At 50.7% G+C, this 22430-nt stretch overlaps 2 protein-coding genes across 22 annotated transcripts in view; one reads left to right on the forward strand and one right to left on the reverse strand.

Annotated features, from left to right (window-relative positions):
- Positions 1-915: 915 nt before the first annotated feature.
- Positions 916-17430, reverse strand: LOC310686236 (uncharacterized protein; the record flags this gene model as incomplete). The annotated part of the gene is made up of 9 exons (XM_083459426.1): positions 916-2282; positions 2730-2809; positions 3886-5900; positions 7064-7230; positions 7697-7854; positions 9584-9975; positions 12251-12378; positions 15227-15339; positions 17312-17430. The coding sequence occupies 7 exons, from the start codon at positions 17428-17430 to the stop codon at positions 4587-4589; spliced, it is 2391 nt and encodes a 796-aa protein (XP_083315552.1). The 3' UTR covers positions 916-2282; positions 2730-2809; positions 3886-4586.
- The window catches only part of DCTN1 (dynactin subunit 1), a 68603-nt gene continuing 56009 nt past the window's right edge, over positions 9837-22430 (forward strand). For 7 of the 21 annotated variants that reach the window (XM_083520459.1, XM_083520468.1, XM_083520466.1 and 4 more), the window contains exon 1: positions 22098-22373. In XM_083520459.1, coding sequence (XP_083376585.1) covers positions 22341-22373 — 33 coding nt within the window. In that variant the 5' untranslated portion in view covers positions 22098-22340. Of the gene's footprint in view, positions 9934-18510; positions 18659-22079; positions 22374-22430 lie in introns of those variants that run through there. The other 14 variants (XR_014530070.1, XR_014530071.1, XR_014530072.1 and 11 more) reach the window with 7 other exon arrangements.

A 22430-nucleotide genomic window follows, 5' to 3' on the forward strand; every position in this document is an offset into this window, starting at 1 on the left:
ATTTTCAAGAAGCAGCCATTCCCTCAGCCAGCAAAAAGCAGCTGATTCATAATAAAGTTTAAGGTCTGGCAGATCTTTGATGTAGCTTTTCTAATAGGTAATCTTAGGATGTTAATCTTAGGGCCAGGAAACAGGTTTCACATTGAGGTGATAATGGTCACTGTCCTCCCGGCCATCCTTCTTATCATGTGTACTGATTGTTTATCACCTCCGTTCGCTCCTTTGTAGTCTTTCATTCGTTTACTCCAGAGTATGTATGCCTAACTAGTGTTTATGGTTTAACTTTGTCCCCACTTGAGGTCTGTTTGAATGCTCAGAGGAAATCTAATTGGTTCTTATGAGCACTGTGTAAAGGATTCTTTTGCTAATAAAATGGCCTGATGAAGGGTGTGGAGGATGCACTTTCTCCGAGAGCCTTGCAGGTCAAAGCCTCGTGTCTTATTTTAATCAGGGTCCATTCCTTCCTTTGGCCTCAGAACGCAACACCCTGTGAGGTGGGGTTGGTGACTGGCAACCCAATGCGCTTCAAGGCTGAGCAGGCATTCAAATCCTGGTCACCTGGTGCTCTAACCACTACACAACACTGCTATAATTCTGTTATTAGCATGGTATAGGGATTAACGGCAAACACACTGGCATGTTTGTGGTCCTGTTCTTCAGGGAGCGTTCACACATCCTTTGACAGCAACTGCCTCTTCCGAAACAGAATCATTCCCTCCTGGCACCACACGCCATCCCCGGCCCTGAACTCTGGATTGGCAGCTGCCTGCTGTTATCAGATTCCGGGCTCCAAAGTCCAGCAGGCAACGGCCAAGGCAGCTCCAGCATAAAGCAGGGATAACCTGGGATTGGATTTGCACGACCTAAAGTACAGCCGCAATGCAGGTGCAAAGAGCATGGACTCCAGACAGAAACGGAAGCAAAACTCAACGGTTTATTGAGATATAATGCAAAATATGGACGCAGCAGAGAGTGAGACGTGTAGGTCATGGGGGCCCATCAAAGAAGCACCGTGGGATAAACCACGCAGTGAGAATTCAAGAGGAACAACAAAGGAACCAGTACAAAAACTGAGGAACCAGTACAAAAACACCAGCAATATTTAAAGGAGAAGGATTGACAAAACAACTGTATTAAATCTCCCTCAGTTTAAAAGCACTCCACGTTCCCCCCCCCCCGTTCTAACTGCACAGCGTTAAGTTGCAGCTGTTACATGGTGGGTCAAAGGGTTATTTTTTAATATTTATTGCATTTTATATCCGGTCTTCCCTCCGCAGAGCTCAGGGTGGCCTGCACCCTCCTCCGCACCCCATATTATCCTTACAAGAACCCCATGAGGTAGGTCAGGTGGAGGGTTGGTGACTGGCCCCCAAGGTCACCCAGTGAGGCTCAAGGCAGAGGAGTGAATGGAACCCAGGTCTCCAGGGTCCCAGTTTGATGCTCTAACCACTACATCACACTGCCTCTCCGTCCCTGAAAGTGCAGGTGGAAAGGAAGGAGCCCAGGGAGGCTGAGACTCCCTAGAAATGAACACGGAGGGAAAGGGAAAAGGCTGAAGGCCCACAGGGCAGGATATTTTCACTTGGGACTGACCCCAGAAGCGGAATTTCCGTGGGCTCCCTGCTCCTGCTCAGAATTCCTCAGAGAAGGTAAGATTCTTTGCAGCAGGATTCTTCCTTTCGTGACGTTGCATCAGAATCTTTCTCACGGGAGTCTTTTAAGCAGAGCTTGGATGTTCGCCTGTCAGGGATCCTTGAGCTGAGATTCCTGCATTGCAGGGGGTTAGACTAGATGCCCCTTGGAAGTCCCTTCCGTATACATTTTTTTATTAAATTTTCTGTTTCACAATTTAAAATACTCATTTTACATCCTCAAGATATCAACGACTTCTCCTCTTTCCATGGTTCATTTTACATATCCTAAATCCCTACATATTTTACACGAACTATGCCATTCAGTATTCCACTACTGCATCCGTCAAACTTGTTTACCCTGTTGAATTTATCTTAACGCTACCAGCGTCATTATTTCCCATATATTCAATAAACGTTTCCCAATCTTCGTATGTTCTTGTTCTCTTATTATGTTAAGTCTGCAAGTTGTGCATATTCTGTCAACTTCAGCTGCCATTGTTCTTCGGTTGGGACCGGGCTCGTTTTCCATTTTTGGGCTAACAAAACACGGGCTGCAGTAGTGACATACATAAACAACCTTTTTTGACCCCTGAGAAGGACTCTGGTTTTTTGGGGAAAGTACTTTTAAACAGTTTTTTCAATTCATTACTGTAATGGTTCTAGGGGTTGCTCGTGCGTAAATCGTCGCCACACCTGGCTGGGTTGCCTAAGTGAACCCTTTCTGTCTGGACAGCCACTGGACACTCGCCCGTGGCTGTCTCAATCGCTGGCAGAATCTGTCAGTGGGTGTTTCTTGAACTTCTTCCAGCAAAGAAGCTCTTTGACGCCGAGTCTCCGCCTAGTCTCCCTGCGCGGAAGCCTTCTGCGCAGGGAGGGTGTGGGCATCGGAGGACCCATGCTCTCCCCACTGGTCCCCGGTGAGGAGTCATGGGACCGCCTAGCTCATTCCCCCATCTGCCCCCCTTCTCCACTGGTGTTACGCTGATTTCCTTCCCCAGAAGATGTGCTGCTTCTCTCCCTCCCGGGACGCTCTCCGGCATCCCTCTGGAGCCCTCCCTCTCCCTCTGGCTCCGATGGCAGTTCCCTGACAATTACGGATCATTTCCCAATACTCTTTTACCCTTTAAGAAGCCCACCACGTATGAAAGAACGTTTGCCTCTTTGCATTTCCAACACTTACTGTATTTTTTGCACCACAGGACGCAGTTTTTCCGTCTTAAAAACTAAGGGGAAAAGTCTGTGCGTCCTATGGAGCGAATGCCGGGGGGGGGGGGGAGGCAGGCAGGAAAAGCCCCCAAGAGCCACACACAAGCTTCGCGCGGCTCTTGCGGGCTTTTCCCCAGGAGGGAGAAGGGACTGACGCGGCCAGTCAGTCCCTTCTCCCTCCTCTAGAAAAGCCTTGCGCAATCTCTCCAGCCGTGGGAGGCTGCACAAGGCTAAAGAAGCCAACTTTTTAAAAATCTCTCTATCTCTACCTCTTTTTCTTTTTTCGGCCTTTCTCCACCCCCTTATTTTCCTCTGAATCAGTGTTTTTATCTAGATTAATGTTTTAGTTTGGAGGGGGGGAATATTATAAAAAAGGAAACTTTGCACCTTTTATTTTAGTATACAATAAAAACAGATTAAACAAAACACAAGAGAAGGAAATAGCATAGAAGAAGAAGAGAAAAGAGAAAGAGGGAGGATACGAAGCCATTTGCCAGAGGTAGATCTTAACCCTTGCCTCACCTGGGAGCTTCTCTGGGCAGGAATTCCCTCGGCTGAAGTGGGGTGAGGGAAGAGTGGCAGGTAGGGGGGTACCTACCTAGACAGTGAAGCCACATGTCTCTCCAATGAAAATTGGGAGTGGGCATTGTGTGAAGTGGCTGTGGATCTCCTGCCGCAGAAGTGTAGGACTGTATAGAGTTGGGAGGGCCACCCGAGGGTCATCTAGCCCAGCCCCCTCACAATGTAGGAATCACAGCTAAAGAACGCCAGGCAGATGGTCCCCCAACCGCTGCTTAAAAGCCTCCAGTGGTGGAGACCCCCAACACCTTCTGAGGTCATAGAATTGCAGGGTTGGAAGGGAACCCCAAGAGTCAACCAGTCGAGCCCCGGTGGACAGCGGGCACGATCCATCCCGTTGTGCAAGGCTAAAGATGCTGCTCAAGGCTAAAGAGGAAGCGCGCAGCCTGTCCGTTGCTCTTTGGGGCTGGGGGGGGAAAACTAGGTGCGTCCTGTGGTCTGGTGCGTCCAATAGAGCGTAAAATACGGTATCTGATTCTGTCTTATACATCTTGGCAAGCCTAAGGTAAAGGTAAAGGGACCCCTGACCATTAGGTCCAGTCGTGGCCGACTCTGGGGTTGCGGCACTCATCTCGCTTTACTGGCCGAGGGAGCCAGCGTACAGCTTCCAGGTCATGTGGCCAGCATGACTAAGCCGCTTCTGGCGAACCAGAGCAGCGCACGGAAACACTGTTTACCTTCCTGCCGGAGTGGTACCTATTTATCTACTTGCACTTTGATGTGCTTTCGAACTGCTAGGTTGGCAGGAGCAGGGACCAAGCAACAGGAGCTCACCCCATCGCGGGGATTCGAACCGCTGACCTTCTGATTGGCAAGTCCCAGGCTCTGTGCTGTGGTTTAACCCACAGCGCCACCTGCGCCCCTTGGGGGTAAATTCCAACCCTAGAATTCCATGAGTCTTCTGGCATCTTTGGCTGCCCTGCTCTCCACAGCCTCTTGCCAAGTGCAATGGTGTTTCCTGCAAGCACCGAGGCCTCACTCTGGCCCTCACTTCATCTCAGCCGATCCCTTGCAAGGGATCTCGTTTTCCCGCCCCACCCCCGGCTCTGCTGGCGTTTGGTGGGTGCAGAGACGGCACTTGCATTCTGCAAACTTAACACTCGCTTTGCGCTCTGAGCCTCAGCGCAAGGGGGACGCCCCATTGCAGGCTGAACGGAGCAGAGACTTTCACCTCCACAGGACAGCCAGGTCCAGGCGTTCGCGGCGGACCCTCCTGAGCAGCTGGTCATGGTCTCCCCGGGTAACGTCCGGGCAGCCTTGCAAGTCCAGGTGTCCCAGCTGATTCTCCGAAAACAGCAGCAGGTGGGCGGTTTGGGCAGACACCTGGCTGTGGGCCAGGGAGACCTTGCGCAGGTGTGCCAGGGGGGTGCCAGGGGTCTCCAGCACCTTCTGAAACAGCCCGTCCAAGGGGAAAGGCACATGGATCAGCTCCAGGGTTTCCAGGCACGGGGAATTCCTCAGCAGAGACAGGAGAGTGGCGCTCAGCACCGCGGAGTGCGGAGAAGGCAGAGGAGTGTCGGACGCGGCCAAGATGAGCCGAAAGGCACGGAGTCGAGGGAATTTGTCGAGGGGAACGAGGCTGACGTCCAAGCCTCCGTTCCCGTTTGCAGGCGGTTCCCAGTGCCAGCCGGGCAGCTGCGGGGCGCAGAAGGAGGCGCTGAGCTCCCGGAGGTTTGGGCAGCGGCTCAGTAGGGTGGGGAAGGAGAGAGGGTCTTCGAGGGAGAAGCCCCCCAGCGAGAGGGTCTGGAGCTGGCTGCCCTGGGCGGCGGCCAGGGGCAGCAGCTCCCCCAGGTGCCTGCTCCCCTGGCAGCTCAGCGTCAGGTGGGCAAGGCGGTGCCAGGACAGCAGGGGGCTTTGGCCCTTGGCAGGGCCGTCTTCAAGCATCACCGTGGCCCTCGCCACGTGGGGGCACGCAGCACAGATGGCAGGCAAGGAGTCCTCCCTCACCTCCAGCATCTCCCGGAGGGGCAGCGTGAGCTTGGCACTCCCCTCGCCTGTGAAGGAAGGTGCCCTGTGCCGTCGCGCCAGCTCCTCCAGGGACGGAAACTCCGGGGGGATCTGGGCCCCACCAAACTCCTGGTGGTGGACCAAGCGCACGGCGTCCGGGACGAGGCTGCTGGCCAGGGACTTCAGGCTGGGCAGTGCCAGCAGCAGGAACACCAGGGACCAGAGGAGGTCCTGGCTGGAGGCGCTGGGTTCGAGGTCCGACGCTGCCAGCGCCTGCAAGGCCGGGCAGCAGAGGGAGCCCGCGATGGGGTCATAGGCCAGGTGCAGGAGGGAAGCCCCAGAAAGCCGGGCGCAGGCAGAGACGTCCAGCTCACGCAGCCGGCGGCAGGAGGAGCCCACAGCTGAGAGGACGGCTGTGTTGCACTGCGTCCCTGAGAGGTTCAGCTTCGTGAGGCCGGGCAGGATTTCCGCCAGGTCAACCAGGGAGTCGGCGGGGATCCGGCTGCAGCCGCGGAGATCCAGGGAGGACAGGTTCTGCCTCGGGAAAAGGAGCGAGAATGAGAGTAGGACGGAGGGCAAAGGGACCCCAGGAATTATAGGGACAGAACTACCAAAACGATATAGAAGCTTATTCCTGTATGCTACCACAGCGGCAAGAATGTTACTCGCCCCAAAATGGAAAGAAGCAGAAGTCCCAGCAAAGGAAGAACGGATACAAAAACCTATGGGATACGCAGAAGTGGCAAAACTTACCGGAAGAATAAGAAATCAATATACTTTTTAGAAAAGAATGGAAATGCTTTATTGAGCATTTACAGATAAATTGTAAACAGATAAGAAGGTTGGCAGGGCTATTGTAATAACCTGCAGTTTGATAAGAGTATATATGTAAAGTAGATGAATAAATGAGCAAATTAAGTTAATTTAGATAAGTAGAAGGTATTAAAAATAAAGTTAAGGAACCGCAGAAAGAGGGGGAAGGAAGTCAAGTTTTGAAATGCTAAAATGATTGTAAAATTAGTGAAATGTATACACCTGAAAAGCATAAAAATATATTTTTTAAGGATCCTGGGACACCATGATTACGTAGCCATGCTGCCAGCAGAGCAAATTAATTATTATTACCGTGTTGGCCTGAATACATGCCACACCCGAATATAACCTGCACCTTTAAATTTCAAGGGGGGGGGGAGAAAAGTCAATACTCGAAAATGAGACGCTCCCTTAAAATTCCACAGGAACTCACACCTGTTTTGTTTTACCGTATGTCTGTTTCAAAGCCTATTTTTGTAAGGTCTCGATTTTAAGCCGCACTAACCTTTCATGGTTGGAATTTGGGGAAAAAGTGAGGCTTATATTCAGTCCAATACGGTATTATTATTATTATTATTATTATTATTATTATTATTATTATTACTACTACCCAGCCACTCTGGGCAGCTGCCAACAGAGTAAAAACATAATAAATTATCCAACATTAAAAGCTTCCCTATACAGGGCTGCCTTCAGATGTCGCCTAAAAGTTCTCTGCCTCCTTGACATCGCATGGGAGGGCATCCCATGGCCCCGATCCGAGCGCATCAAGCGCCTGAGCGAAGCCACATGGCAGGAGGCCAGGGAGAGGAAGCAGCATCTCAGAAGACGTGCCTCCCCGAGGGATCTCCGTCCTGGCACAGCGCCCCCTGCGCCCCCCTTACCTTGCAGCGCACGGTGATGATGTCTGCGATGGCCTTGGTGACCAGCTTTGGGCAGGTGCTGAGGCTCAGCTGCGTCAGGTGAGGCACCAGGAGCAGGTGCAGCATGGGGCGGGTCAGGCGCCCGCTCTGCCCCATCAGCTGGAGCAGCTCCTGGACGACACAGCCAGCTGGGAAAGGGGGAGGAGAGACCCAGGGTGTGAATCTGTGCTCACAACACCACCACCACAGTGGATGCACGGGTTGCGAACGTGATCCATGCGGGATGCACGTTCGCAACTCACAGCGTCTGCAACCTGCAGCAGCACATCTGCGCACGCATGGGTTGTGATTCGGGGCTTCTGCACATGCACAAAGTGCGATTTAGCGCTTCTGCACATGCACGACCACCAAAACCCGGAAGTAACCTGTTCCAGTACTTCCAGGTTTTGGCAGGTCCGCAACCCGAAAAAATGCAACCTGAAGCATCTGTAACCCGAGGTATGACTGTAATTTATTACTTATAGCCCACCCACCTGGGCGGCTTCCAACCCCAAGACTGCCGGCCGGCTGCCAATATGGGAGGCAAGACTTCAACCGGTGCTGCTGCTGCCGGCTGGGGGCTCCTGGGTGCTGCCCCCTTCCGCCCCCACTCACCCAGCTCGCTGAAGGGCCCCATGATGTAGCGGAAGTGGTATTCGTCCAGGTATTTGTCGGCGTAATCCTTGAGCCAGAGGCAGCTCATGTTCCCGGCCACATTCTCCAGGCAGAGTCTCTGCAGCGCCTGCACCTCTTTCCGCCTGGGCATGGGGCTTCTGGAAGGAAAGAAGGAGGAGGAGAGGCGTTGGCAAGGGACAGGTGGGCAGGCGGGCAGTTCCCGCTCTCTTGGCAGGATGACAGGCCCCACGGGTGGGGTGTGAGGTCACGCCGTGATGTCATGCCAGTGTGACATCACTCGCGCCCTCCTGCCCTTTGGCTCTCCTCATCCACGGGGAAACTTTCTTTTTTCCAAATCCTTTATTCTTTTATTCACATAATATACATTATTTACAACAAACAACTCCAAAATAAACAGACAACTCCAAAATAAAATCATTTGTAACAAAACCAGAAGTCTCACGTTTTCCTTTACACTGATCTCCTCTCTGATACCTTTACTTGATGTTTCTTGCTGCTTTCTGCTTTCTTTATAGAATCTTTATAAAAATTTAAATCTCTTAAATCCTATACCAACCTTTAACAATTTCAATTAATCCCTTCACCTCCCTCCCCCACAGCCCAGTACTTCCCTCCACCCGTGTGCCTGCTATTATTTTGGTTATTGTTGTGTTATTCACTTTATTTGTTATTCCACCCTTAATATATCATTATCCTATCTCCTTGCGCCTTTTAAACTTTTGCACGGGGGCACTTTCGTTTCTCTCGAGCTCTGGGCTGCCTTCCGACAGCTGCGCGCGCATGTGTGTGTGTGTGTGTGTGTGTGCGGTGGATTTCATGAATGAGTTCCTCCTTTATGAATCATTGGCCAACCCGGAATGAGGCGGTGGCCCGAATCTCTGGTTTGGCCTGGGAAGGAGGGGGGAGAGTGGCCCAGGGGGGACGGGACAGACTCTCCTCTCTCCTGCCAGGGGTGGGCAAAGCCGCCATGCAGACCCCCCACCGCCCAGGATCATCATCATCATTTTATTTACAGTGGTACCTCGGGTTAAGTACTTAATTCGTTCCGGAGGTCCGTACTTCACCTGAAGCTGTTCTTAACCTGAAGCACCACTTTAGCTAATGGGGCCTCCTGCTGCTGCCGCACCACCGGAGCCCGATTTCTGTTCTCATCCTGAAGCAAAGTTCTTAACCTGAAGCACTATTTCTAGGTTAGTGGAGTCTGTAACCTGAAGCGTATGTAACCTGAGGTACCACTGTACTTAATTCATTCTGGAGGTCTGTTCTTAATCTGAAACTGTTCTTAACCTGAAGCACCACTTTAGCTAATGGGGCCTCCCGCTGCCGCCGGAGCACGATTTCTGTTCTCATCCTGAAGCAAAGTTCTTAACCCGAGGCACTATTTCTGGGTTAGCGGAGTCTGTAACCTGGAGCGCCTGTCACCCGAGGTCCCAGTGTCTTTATACCTCTCCCAGCCCAGCCACTCTGGGTGGCTTCCAACACATATCAAATGAAGCAGGATTCGATAATCCATTGGAATCCAATAGTAAACAGTAAAATTAAACACCCGCAAATCCTAAAGAGTTTACACGGATCAATTTCAGTGACAGGATTCCCGGAAGCTTTGGGGTGGGGGCAGAAGGGGGATCCTGGTGGGCTTGTCCCGGGCGGGGAGGGGAAGGGGGCGCCGATCGGGACCGGGACCAAGAGAGCAGAGCTGTCAACGTTTCCCTTTTCTCATGAGGAATCCTATTCGGAATAATAATACGTAATAATACTGTAATAAGGGAATAAGGGAATTTCCCTTAAAAAAAGGGAAACGTTGACAGCTATGCAAGAGAGCTGGTCCCGATCCGAGGCGAGGCTGGTCCCGGACGGAGCCCTTACCCTGGCGCTGGATCCCTCCTGCCGCCGGTCCTCCCGTCTCCCCGCCGCCCTCCTTCCCGGGAGCCCAAAGGATCGAGTCCCTCTTCCTCTTCCTCCTCCTCCTCCCGCCCACGCGGCCGGGGAGCAGCCAGGCCCCGCCCCTCGCCGGGCGGAAGGCGCCGCGGCCCCGCCCCCTCGGCTTCGCCGGCCCCGGAGGCGCCTGCGCGGGCCCCAGGGGGCCTTCTGGGCGGGGAGCTGCCCCGCGCGGCGCCTGCCCTGGGAAGTTGAGGGAGTCGGCGAGAGGGCAGCCCGGGCGGGGGCCTTGCTGGCAGGGCGGAGGCCGGCGCGGCGGCGGAGAGAGGAGGGAGCCGGTGAGTGACGGGGGGGGGGACGGGGGGAAAGGCCGGGGGGTCCTGAGGCGCCAGGCGGGGGGAGAGGGGAGAGGGGAGAGAGACCCGGCCGAGCTCGCGGGGGGGGGGGCGCCGGGCGGAGGCAGCAAGCAAGGAGTCGGGGGGGGACACACACCGGGGCTCAACCACCCCTCATAGTTATTACCTCTTTACATTTATTTAGAACAGGGATGGCCCAACTCGGCCCTCACGACGTTTGGGGACTACAACTCCCATCATCCCTGACCACTGGTCCTGTTTGCTGGGGATAACAATAATAACAATAATAAGGATAATAATAATAATAATAATAATAATAATAATAATAATAATAATAATAATAATAAACTTTTATTTGTATCCCTGCCGGGAAGAGGAGGGGGAAGGGACCGGGGCTCAACCCCCCCTAATTATTACCTCTTTACATTTATTCGGAACAGGGATGGCCCAACTCGGCCCTCCAGATGTTCTGGGACTACAACTCCCATCATCCCTGACCACTGGTCCTGTTAGCTGGGGAAATAATAAGAAGAAGAAGAAGAAGAAGAAACTTTTATTTGTATCCCAGCTGGGAAGCGGAGGAGGGAAGTGGGACTCAATCCCCCCCCCCCAATAATTATTACCTTTTTAACATTTATTCAGAGCAGGGCTGGCCCAACTTGGCCCTCCCGACATTTGGGGACTACAACTCCCATCATCCCTGAGCACTGGTCCTGTTAGCTAGGAATAATGATGATGATGATAATGATAAACTTTTATTTGTATCCTGGCCGAGACCGGGCTCAGGGTGGCTAACATCAAATATAAACATTGATATAAAATCAAACAATAATTAAATCGCCTCTTTAAAACAAATCAGGAGAGAATTAAAATCTGAATTAGATGGCTTTCCGCCAGATTTGGGTGTTTGAAAAAGTGTGACGTGGAAGCTGTAATTTTGTAGCTGTGACACTTTAGAATTGTGCAAAAGGAGCATTGAAAGGCACTGCTTCTGTAGTTAAGTATTTTCTCCAGATACTAACAATATTTTAAAAAGTCAAAAACTCCAGCTGTTTTTATGTGGCTTGAAAGCGGCCTGCAGGTACTTTATTTGCTTTTTATCTGTTGAACGCTTATGGCTGGAGGGGTCCCAAAACAGCTGGAGGGCCGAGTTTGGCCCACAGTGATTTAAAATACGTGATAAAATGAAGGAGGGCAACGTAAATTGGAAAAGGTACAAATGCTATAAGGTAAAATTGGAATGATAAAAAACCATGAGGCGGGATGGAGGGAAGTCAACAGCTTGCGTGAGCAAATGAGGAAAGAGTTCCATAAAGATGTATTTAACATTATAAAATGGAAAACCTAATAAATATATTATTTTTAAAAATCAACCCCCCCCCCCCAACTCAACAGGGCTATCAAGGCATCTTGGCAGGGGCGGCCTTCCCTCATGAAGACGGGCTTTTTGCTTTAAGGAAAATGTGGGGAAGGTGGCTGGGGAGGGGGACAATAAAAATTTATGAAGGGATGCAGAGCAGGGAGAAAGTGGACTGGCAGTGAAAGATTTCCTTCTCTCGAACTGAGGGCATCCGACAAAGTGATTCAGGACAGGGAGACGAAAGTCCTCCTTCACGCAGCGCATCGTGGAGCTACGGAACTCCCTCCCACAAGAGGCAGGGGCCGCAGTGCTGGATTTACATATAATCTAAACAAGCTATAGCTTAGGGCCCCACTCTCTTGGGGCCCCCCAAAAAAATTAAAGAAAAAGAAAATGTATTTCACTATGAATATACTTCTCCTTAATTATATTTCAGTTCAACAATTACTTTGATAAAATACATATTTTGTGATGTGCAAATGGCTTTAGATACCTCTTTGTTCCATAAATTACCATATAGCATATATTCAACACAAAAAACAGTGACAATTTGTTGTGGACAAAGGACAGCTGGATATATAAAGGGCCCCATTACCTTCAGGAGCCGAGGGCCTCATCAAACCTAAATACGGCCCTTGCGGGGAGTAATAATAATAATAATAATAATAATAATAATTTATTATTTATACCCCGCCCCTCTGGCTGGCCTTAGAGGAGGATTGGACCAATTCCCAGAGGGCTCTTGAGGGCGACTTTCTTCTTGGTGTCATTCTGGCTCACTGGAGCCAGTGGATCTCGCCTGCATTCAGGACCCATTTCCCACTGCCTCTCTTTCCTGAGGTTCCTGCAGACCTTTCCCTGCAGCCTCTTCCTTTCAAGCCCCACTGGAGTTTGCTATGTGGGGAGGAAATCTTGTGCTGCAGGCTTCGCTTCACTCACCATTTCCTCCTTCCCGGTGGACCTGTTGACCTTCAAGCAGTCTGGGCTCTGACAGGAGATGTTTGCATTGCTGGCTGGACGTGGGTGCTTCTTCCCATGCTTCCGTGTGATGACAGAATCTGCGCAGGCTGAACAAAATTAGAATAATGAAATACAATGCACATCCCTGGAGGGAAAAAAATCTCATTTTTTTAAGACTACCATTTGTGTCTGTAATGTCTCAGCTCATTTGCTCTATTCTTAACGTTTTAAAGGTGGGCGTTGTTTGGGTGGCAGGTCTTGTTGCACACACCCCTCCCCAAGTGCTAGTTTCTTGCCCTCAATTTTTAACTGAACAGTCAAGCAAACTCTTCCCTCACATTTTTTGTCAGCACACGATAGTCTTCAAACACCCTGCTAAAAGGACTCTGTTCAAAACTGGGGAGTCTAAAAAATTACGGGGTGTTGGGAAGAGGGAGATTCCACCAAGGACCACTTTTTTCTTGATGAATGGGTGTGATGTCGGTGAACAGGCTTTTTGGGCCAAAGGCTTTTCTTTGGCAGCAGATCAGCCAGTATGACAAAGACGCAGGCGACTGAGCTTTCGCTGGGAGGCTGCTAGCATCTGCTGTGCAGCGACAAGTCAGCAACTGTCGGACTTGCTTCACGTGATAGAGGGCAGCCCGTCCTGTGCGCTTTAAAGTTTTCCTTCCGCAGCTCCACCCAGTTGTTCTACACAGAGAAGCCGGGTGCCAAATACATCCTGTAGCTCATAGAGGCAGAATATTACAAGGAGGTGCTAAGAAACTATTGTCTGTTCCTTGATTATTGTCATTTGCTATACGCGGGGCTGACCATGAAGCTGACCCAGAAACTCCAGCGGGTGCAGAATGCCGCGGTGAGGCTCCTTACGGGGTCCTTACTGCGGGATCACATTCACCCGGTGCTGTACCAGCTGCACTGGCTCCCGGTGGAGTACAGGGTCAGGTTTAAGGTGCTGGTTCTAACCTTTAAAGCCCTATACAACATGGGACCCTCGTACCTACAGGACCGCCTGTCCTGGTATGCCCTGTGGAGGGCCTTATGATCCGCCAACAATAACATCTTGCAGATCCCAGGCCACAGGGAGGTTAGGCTGGCCTCGACCAGAGCCAGGGCCTTTTCTGCCTTGGCCCCAGTCGGGTGGAACGCTCTGTCGCAAGAGACCAGGGCCCTGCGGGACTTGACATCTTTCCGCAGGGCCTGCAAGACAGAGCTGTTCCACAAGGCCTTTGGTCGGGGCCCAGTCTGACCCCCCTCCTTTTATAAGACCCAGCATATAAGTGGCCTCTCTATCTCTTCTCACTGGCTCATACAAATAGCTGAGCCTGATGAGTACTTAAGGTCCCTAACCCTATAGTTATAATTGGTGGGTAGCCATCTGAGTTTATTTTGATTTTAATCTGATTTTAAGCTGTACAGTCCTACCTCAGGTGACAGACGCTTCAGGTTGCATTCTTTTGGGTTATGGACCGCCAAAACCCGGAAGTACTGGAATGGGTTACTTCCAGGTTTCGGCAGTTGCACATGTGCAGAAGTGCCGAATCACAACCCACGCATGCGCAGATGCACCGCTGCGGGTTGAGAATGTGCATCCCGCACGGATCACGTTCACAATCCAAGTGTCCACTGTATTTCAGTTGATTGCTGAATTTATATTTTAATATATTATATTTTGATGTTAGCCACCCTGAGCCTGGTTCTGGCTGGGGACAGCGGGATATAAATAATAATAATACTTCTTCTTCTTCTTCTTCTTCTTCTTCTTCTTCTTCTTATTATTATTATTATTATTATTATTTCCTTGCTGGCCCCTGCAGGAATTGTGCAGTGTGGGCCAAGAGTGCTGCATCTTTGCTGGGACCTGCCTGCTTCTTTCAGTGGACTAGGATGACTTCTTTGAACTCTTAGGACCTTCGTGGCATGACTGCGACTGAGCAGCAGACGGCTTGAAGCTGCTGGTTGGGAGAGCTCCCTTGGAGCGGCTTCCTTCTGGAAGCAACATGGGCTGCTGCTGGCTGGGTTCTGCTGCTGGTCCTGATCCTCTAGTGAGATCTGGACCAAAACGGGAGAAAATGCTCCCTAATGGGAATCATGTCTGGAGGCCACATCTTCCTCACCCTCCCTCTTCCTCCTGCTGCTGACTATGGAGAGGTTTCTTTCATGATCTGCGACAGGCTACCCCTTGCGGCACCTGAGAGCCGGTGGGCTGTAGTGGCTAGTGCGCTGGACTAGGACCTGCGAGACCAGAGTTCGAATCCGCACTTGGCCATTATGCTCCCTGGGCAACACTGGACCAGTCCCTGGCTCTCAGGTTAACCTACCTCATGGCATTGTTGTGGGCATTGAATGAGGAGGGGGAGACCCATGTATGCCACATTGAACTCCCTGAGGGAATGGTGAGATAGAAATGTAATAAATAAATAACCTTCCGGCTTCTGTTGGAAACGGGATCTTGGAACAGAAGGGACCTTTACCAGGTTCTTGAGCGTCTCTGAAATATACAGTGACTGCTGGGAAGAGATGGTTGCGACATTTGCTCCTGAGCATCTCATGCTTACAGGGCGATGGAGCCAGCTCTTTAAATTAGATGGGGGGAAATATTATTTCCTTTGGTTTGTGAAAGCTGCTTGGGCCAAACATTAGAAGGCAAAGCAAGATGGAATGATGGAAGGAAACGGAAGTTTAATTCCAATATATGGGCCTAATACCGACGAACAAGAGAACCACTATATCTCATGAGAATGCCAAAGAGAGCAGCAGTTTAAGTAAGAGATTTTGAACTCTGAAGAATAGAAGTAGTGTGATCAAGCACTTCTAGAGCAGCTTTTGACCTCTGTCCCGGCACGTGTCGCACCTGCTGCCCTGCTATCTGATAGTCAGGTGAAAGGGGTGGAATGATGGGGTGGTGGGTGACGCATTCAGATGAGTATGATCTTGAACTTGAAATAGACTAACCTCCTTGTTGCCAGACAGGAGCATCCTCAGATCCTTGGTGTGTTGCTATGGTTACGCCTTCAGTGAAGTGTTTCAGATATATTGATTTGCAGCTTTGGTTGCTCCAGTTTAAGCTGCAAAAAGAAGAAGAAGAAGAAAAGACATGAGAGAGGATTTGGACAGGCGTCAGGGGGCATCTGTTTGAGTAGCCCCTTTTCTGTGCTCCTGAAGGCGCTGCAGCCTCACTCCCTTGGCAGAGCTGCTCCAGCTACTGCTGAAACGGTAAAATGGTGCAGTTTGTCAGTGCGCAAATGCGCACAGCTTGACTCAGCAGGGTCCTAGTGCCAAGTGGATCACGGTTCTCCTTGGGCGAGGAGCTTGGACCAGGAGTCGGGAGCCCTGCTCCTGGGGATTCAGTGGCAGTGACCTCAGTTGCTGCATTAGTTCTTTTGAGAGAGGTGGAAACTCACACTTCAGTGGTTATTCTTTATTTTGAATATTTATAGGCAGCTAAACGTTACTGAATATTACAGTGTATAAAACAACAATAAAAATACAACAAATAAAATAGAGAGAAGAGAGAATTTTTCCAAAGGAAAACTGGATACTGCCCACAAGTCAATTTATCCTTCTAGAAAAAACGGGTTGTTTTTTCTTTTAAGCCTCTGACAAGATGTGGGCTGTGCTGGAGCCTAACTTCAGTGGATAGCATGTTCCATAATGCAGGTGCCACTGGGCTGCCATAAGATGACTGCAGCGAACCAGCAGCAAAAAGGGGGGCAAGGCGAATCTGGGGTATCCTGTCTCAAGCGTTTAGGGCACCGTGCACTAAGACCTTAAATTTGGCCTGGTTGACAGCCAGTGCAGTTCCCTGAGGAATGGTATCCTGGATAGGCAGACAGCAGCCTCTGCCACAAGCCCTGCTGCCACATCATGCGCTAGCTGCAGTTTCCCCATCCAACATCAGGGCTGTCCCACATCAGCCCCTTGCAGGATTCTGGGCAGGATGCCCCTCTCAGTGATGCATGCCTGGCCAGTGCCTTCCTCAACAGTGGAGTTGTGGGGAAGGGAAGTCTTATTCAGTAGCAGCACCACCCGGCTAGGGAGCAAGGGGGACCAGGCAGCTGCAGCAGGAGAGACGAGAATAATAATAATGATATATAATAATAATTTATTCTTTATACCCCACCCGTCTGGCTGGGTTTCCCCAGCCACTCTGGGCTGCTTTCAACTGAATATTAAAAACAACACAGCATCAAACATTAAAAACTTCCCTAAACATGGCTGCCTTCAGATGTCTTCTAAAAGTCAGATAGTTGTTTATTTCCTTGACATCTGAGGGAAGGGTGTTCCACAGGGCGGGTGCCACTACCAAAAAGGCCCTCTGCCTGGTTCCCGGTAACCTCACTTCTCGCAATGAGGGAACCTCGAGAAGGCCCTCGGTGCTGGACCTCAGTGTCCGGGCTGAATGATGGGGGTGGAGACGCTCCTTCAGATCTACTGGGCAGAGGCCGTTTAGGGCTTTCAAGGTCAGCACCAACACTTTGAATTGTGCTCGGAAATGTACTGAGAACAGCATACAAGCCACTTAATGTCCACCTCTTCCCTTGTTGCCCTTCTGTGAATATGACAGAGTAGGGAACGGAGGGGCTGCTTGAGGTCCACCTGTGCAAGGCTGCCTTTTTTCCTAAATCAAATTGCTGTCCTTGTGGTCCCAGTTCTGTGCAGCTGCATTGCCCAGCCTCAGAGGCGGCTGACTGCTATTTGTTTGGACCTTCAACCTTTTTTGATATATGTCCCAAGTGCCTTCTGAGGCATTAGTATTCTATTTCTGTTCCCCGTTTCCTGCATGGTGGAATGGGGATTCGAACTCTGCTCTTCCAGTTCCTAGTGTGGCAGCAGTTAAGTCCTCTTCCAAACTGGAGACTGCAGATCCCTTTCCTGTCTGCAGGTCAGGGAATCCCTGCCTCCTTGGATGCGTAACTGTGTAGCTCAGCTTTAATGGGGATTGGACGAAATTCATGGAGGAAGGTCTACCAAGGGAAGGTCTACCAAGCTTGCGCGTTGAGCACACTGCTTTATGGAAGTGAGTCAGGGGCAACTTACACCTTCCAGGAGCGACGCCTCAATGTCTTCCATGTGCGCTGCATCAGGAAGATTTTGGGCATCACATGGCAGACGGTCTCAAACAACGATGTGCTCTCCCCAGTGCACATTCCCAGCATGTTCGCATTCCTGCCTCAGCGACCTCTACACTGGCTTGGTCATGCCCGCAGAACGGAAGATGGCAGGATCCCCAAGGACGTGATTTGCGGGGATCTGGTTCCAGGCACCAGACAGCATTGGAAGACCAGCTCTGCATTACAAAGATGTCTGCAGATGTGACATGAAGGCTGGCAACATTAACCCTGCCGTGTGGGAATCCCTTGTAGACAATCACAGGGGCTGGAGACAGAGAGTTGGGTCTTGTATCCACAGCAGTGACGAGAGGAGATATGGCCGCTGGGAGGAGCGCAGAGAGAAGAAACGCCCTGGCGCATCTGCAGCAGCACAACTGGATGCTTTTCTCTGCCCCGGCTGCAACAAAACATGTCTCTCCTGTATTGGTCTCTGCAGCCACAGCAGGCGCTGCAACCTGCCAACAGTTTGACTTCACTCTCAAAGGCACACTCCTCCATTGCCGGCCAAGATGGACAGGTGCCGAAAACAACATGGAGGACAGGTTTATCAGTAGCTCCTGGTCGCAGAGGATTGTGTACTTCCTTGGGGACCAGAGACAGCCTGCCAGGGAATACCAGCTGCTGAGGAACATGAGCGCGAGTGCTGGTGCGCTCATGCGCTGCTTGTGGGCTTCCCACCTGTGGGAAAGAGGATCCTGGCCTTACAGATCTGGCTTTGGGCTCAGCCAGCTCTTCCTAATTTCTCAACTGCTTTGTCTCTGTGAGGGTTGGGCAGTGAGTTTAATTTTTCTGTAGGCGAAGGACTGTCTGCTTGCGCATTTGTCAGTGTGGCAGCACTTGCGCTCCGGAATTCACTGCCTGTGGGGTTCCAGATGCCTCCTGCTGAAAACTCTTCTGTTTCAGCAAACCAGAAACAAAGACATAATTTAGTTGCTTACATTTATTTTAAAGTTATATTGAGTGTTATCTTTGTTTCTAATGATGATGATTTTGCTTTTTAATTGCTTTATGGATTTTTAGCTATGTTTTATCAATAATTCTATCTGAGCATTACTTGGGGCGTTATTTATTATGCAGTTTATAACTTTTCAAAATAATAAATCAATTGTTTTATTTGTAGAAGATAAGATTCACTGGCCGGTTTAAAGCAGAAAGAAGAACCATGTTTAGTTTGCCCAAATCAGTTCAGAGGAAAGAAGGGAAAGCCGGACAATGACAACCGTTGATTCAAGCTGAATCAGCTCTCTGCTACAACCCCAAGGTCTCGTTCCTGGTCAGTCAATGTCAGTTCAGGCTCCATGAGTGTATATGTGAAATTAAGATTTTTTACCCTGGCATGCATCATTTTGTGCCTTATGTTTTACTGGTGGCACGTGTGAATGTTTGGGTGGGGGTGAGGGACTGAAGCTCAGTGACAGAAGATGTGCTTTGCATGCAGAAGGTATCAATAATAAAATTTAATATTCTTATTAAGGCCCCAGGTTCAGTCCTTGACATCTCCAGTAGAAAGTATCAGAGAGCAGCAGGTAATGAGGAAGGCTTTCCCTCTCTGCCTCGCAGAGAGTGGCCGCCAATCTGAAGAGACCCTATTGGGCTAGATGATCAAATAAGTCAGAGCTTTCTAGGCTAGTACAAAACAACAGAGATTTTTTTAACGGCCGAGTCATAAAGGTACTGTATTGGCCCATAAGTATATATCAGGGCAATACCTTTATAAAGTTTATCAAAATGCCACAAAATAGTGTGCAAGCTTTTGTGTTCCCCAGAACTCTTCATCAAGCTAGAATAGATGATAAGTGGGGTAGGGCGGCTGTGGAGAGAAAGACTGACGTTCAAGCCATCCCTGTCTCCGCCGGGTAAGAATTTTAAGATGGAGTGGGGGAGAAGGTAGCAGACATTCAAAGGAGACCGTTTAGGTGCTTTGTGGGTTTCCGGTTGCAACCAGGTCTGATGGCATTGCATGCGTTGGTGTTTTCTTCTTTCTGTAGCATTCAGAATGTTAACGACAAGACTTTATATAAATATACTGTACAGTACAGTCATACCTCAGGTTATAGATGCTTCAGGTTGGGTTTTTTTGGGTTACGGACTGCCGAAACCCGGAAGTACTGGAACGGGTTACTTCCTGGTTTGGGGGGTCGTGCATGTGCAGAAGCGGTAAATTGCGCTTTGCACATGCACAGACGCGCCGAATTGCAACCTGTGTATGCGCAGATGTGGGTTGCGAACGCTGCGGGTTGTGAATATGCATCCCACACGGATCACGTTCACAACCCGAGCGTCCACTGTAGATGAAAGGATGGAGTTTGCAAGATTTTAACAAAGACTGGGTTGAGAGTAAAGAGATGGGGAATGTGGTGTCAGAGAAAGTATGACTTGGGAGCCATTTATTATTATTATTATTATTATTAATAATAATAATAATAATAATAATAATAGCAACACTGATCTCACCGTCAGCTCCGGCCCAAGACATTTTGGCCCCTGAGGTGAACCCCAAAATGCTCCCTCCATTGGCGAGGGGAGGAGGGCTGAGTGAAGATCCGCTTCAGGAGCAAGGCGGTGGGGATAAAGATCTACCTCAGGATCTGCTGCCCCTGTGGATCCTGCCGCCCGAGGTGATCACCTCCCCTTGCCCCTGCACGGGCCAGCCCTCCTCACAGTTCTTCTTTGTTGTGCTTATGTAATCATTTCATGCAGAGAGGGAAATAAATCACATGAGTCGATTGTCAGACTCTATGGGCAGGTATGATGGATGGAAGTTTCTGTAGACATTGTGGTTGCCTCCCAGAGTAACCTCAGGTGCATTCTTATGTTAAGTACTGCAGGGGAAACTACCACATTGATTTTATCAGCTCAAGATGTTCTAAAATATCACCTTGTGTCATAAAAGATTATTGAAGCGCTTCCTGGCCAAGTGTGCTGTTGAGCTATTAAGAGGAATTGCCAGTGTGCCCATTTCCCACACAAAGTCCCAAGGATGCCCTGCGCCTCTTCCCTCCTTTCCCCCACCCCTTACAGGGGGCATTGCGTGAATCTGAGGCCTTGGGGTTTCTTCTGGATCTGCCAACTCTTTGAAGTTTGTTGTTTTGAACAGGGATGCTGATCAGTCCAGTCATCAGTCAGGTTAACTGATAGATAAGTCTCCACATGATCAATTGGGCAACAGATTTGAAAGGAGCTGCAAGAACAACAGTGGTTCTTTTTAACAGGCAAAGTTGGCACCACCCGGTAAGAGGCATTTGCTCCCGCTCTGACACGTGAGAGGGGAGACTCATCTTAAGGTAGTGCTGGTGCTGAAAGTCAGCTGAGTTCCCCCGCCAGGTGCCCATCTTCTTCACAGCATCAGCTCTCCAGTGTTTTGAGCAGGAATCTATCTCAGCCACTGAAGGGCTTTAGCTCGGTGGCTGAGCTTCGGAAGGTCCCAGGCTTCACCCAGAGCGCCTCCAGGTGGGGCTGGGAATGGCATCCTCTTCAAAACCCTGGAGAGCCGGTCAGCATAGTACTGCATTTCCCGACACAGTATAAGTCAAGTTCCTGGAGACATCAGGAATCAAAAGGGAGACCTTCTGGCATCCAAAGCATGGGCTCTGCCACTGGGCAGCAATTGTCCCTCCCCCCCTCTCCCCGGCTGTTTCTCAGGTGGTGCTGACACTGCTGAGCAGGGAATGGATTGTTTGGTTTATGGCTTGATTGGCCAGCAGTAGGTATGGAAGAGTCAGGTGGTGGCAGAGGAGCCCTGCTCAGGGATGGTTCAGGAGCCGAGCTGGCGGTGAGAAATGATTCCAGGCACCAGGAGCAGCATGGCAGAAGGTCTGGAGGTGGAACTAGAGGAGGCGGCAGCAGAGGAGGCGGAGAGGAGCAGCAGCCTAAGTATAGAGCAGTGTTTTTGACAAACTGCTGGAAGCACCTCCTGGTGTTCTGATCAGCAGTAATGAATCCGGGCCCTTGCTTCTATACAGGGCATTTGAAAGAGGGCCCTCACTAAGGCAGGCCTGGCGGAATGTGTTTGCTGTGTAGGTCCACCTAATGGAGCCCTGAGGCGCTTTGCACAGCCAGTTTCAGAGGACGTTGGCTCCTTAGGATGTTAGCAGCAGATGGAATCTGGTCCTGCCAGAATCTCCAGTTACTACCTGCTGCCTCCCTCTCCCAGGTAGCTCGGGATGTCGCGAGGCAGATGGTCTAGGGGAAGGAGACTGATTGATTTCGGAGCAAGTCGTGGTTAACTCTTGAGCTGCCTGCCCCTCGCCTTCCGCCCTGTGTGGCTGTGTCAGGCAGTGGAGCAGTGGAGCTGGGTCTTTGTTGCCATCTTGCCTGAGATCTGAGGGGGAGCCTTGGCTAGCAGGGTGGCGGCTGCTGCTGCTGCTGGCTACTCTTCTCTGCTTTCCCTCCTCTTACTCTCTTTCCACCGCAGCAGGAAAAAGGGCCCAGGGGAGGTGGCCTAAATGCACTTCTGGGAGCCAGCGCATGGGTGATCAGGACAGGCAGAGCTCCAAGTGGTATACCTGAGGGCTGTTCCCCAGACTATTCCAGACAGAGAGGACCAAAGTGGAGCTCAGCCTGTGACTTGCCTCTGGGCTGGTGGTGCTTCTGGTGTGCTGTGCGACCGTCGCCTCACCAAGCGCCTTGCTCTTCCTTTCTGAGAGCAAACACGGTCTAGCATTAGGACCCAGTGGGCTGACAGAATCTGTGACAAGAGTCTGGAGCAGCACTGCAGAGTGAGTCTCCATCAGCTGGGCTGGATTTTTGTGTGTTGGAGGCTGAAAGACGCCTCTCTGTCAGCCAAAGGGCTCTTTTCTCCCCGTGTGGCTGGAGGGAGAGGGTGGCTCAGGGCGTGGGCATGGAAGCCTCCTCTGCAACATAGGAAGGGGCAGGATCCTCCCTGGTGAGCCCCCTGCCATGAGCTGAGAGCAGCCTTTTCAGAGATAATTCAAGCTGGGAGGAAAAACATCAGCATGGCCCAGACCAAGAGGCACACGTACAGCCGGGTAAGTGACACATGGGCAGCCATTGGACGCCCCACGCCTGGGCTGCGCTCTGTGCCC

Source organism: Podarcis liolepis (genome assembly GCF_965112155.1).
Source record: "Podarcis liolepis genome assembly, chromosome: 9".
NCBI lineage: Eukaryota > Metazoa > Chordata > Lepidosauria > Squamata > Lacertidae > Podarcis > Podarcis liolepis.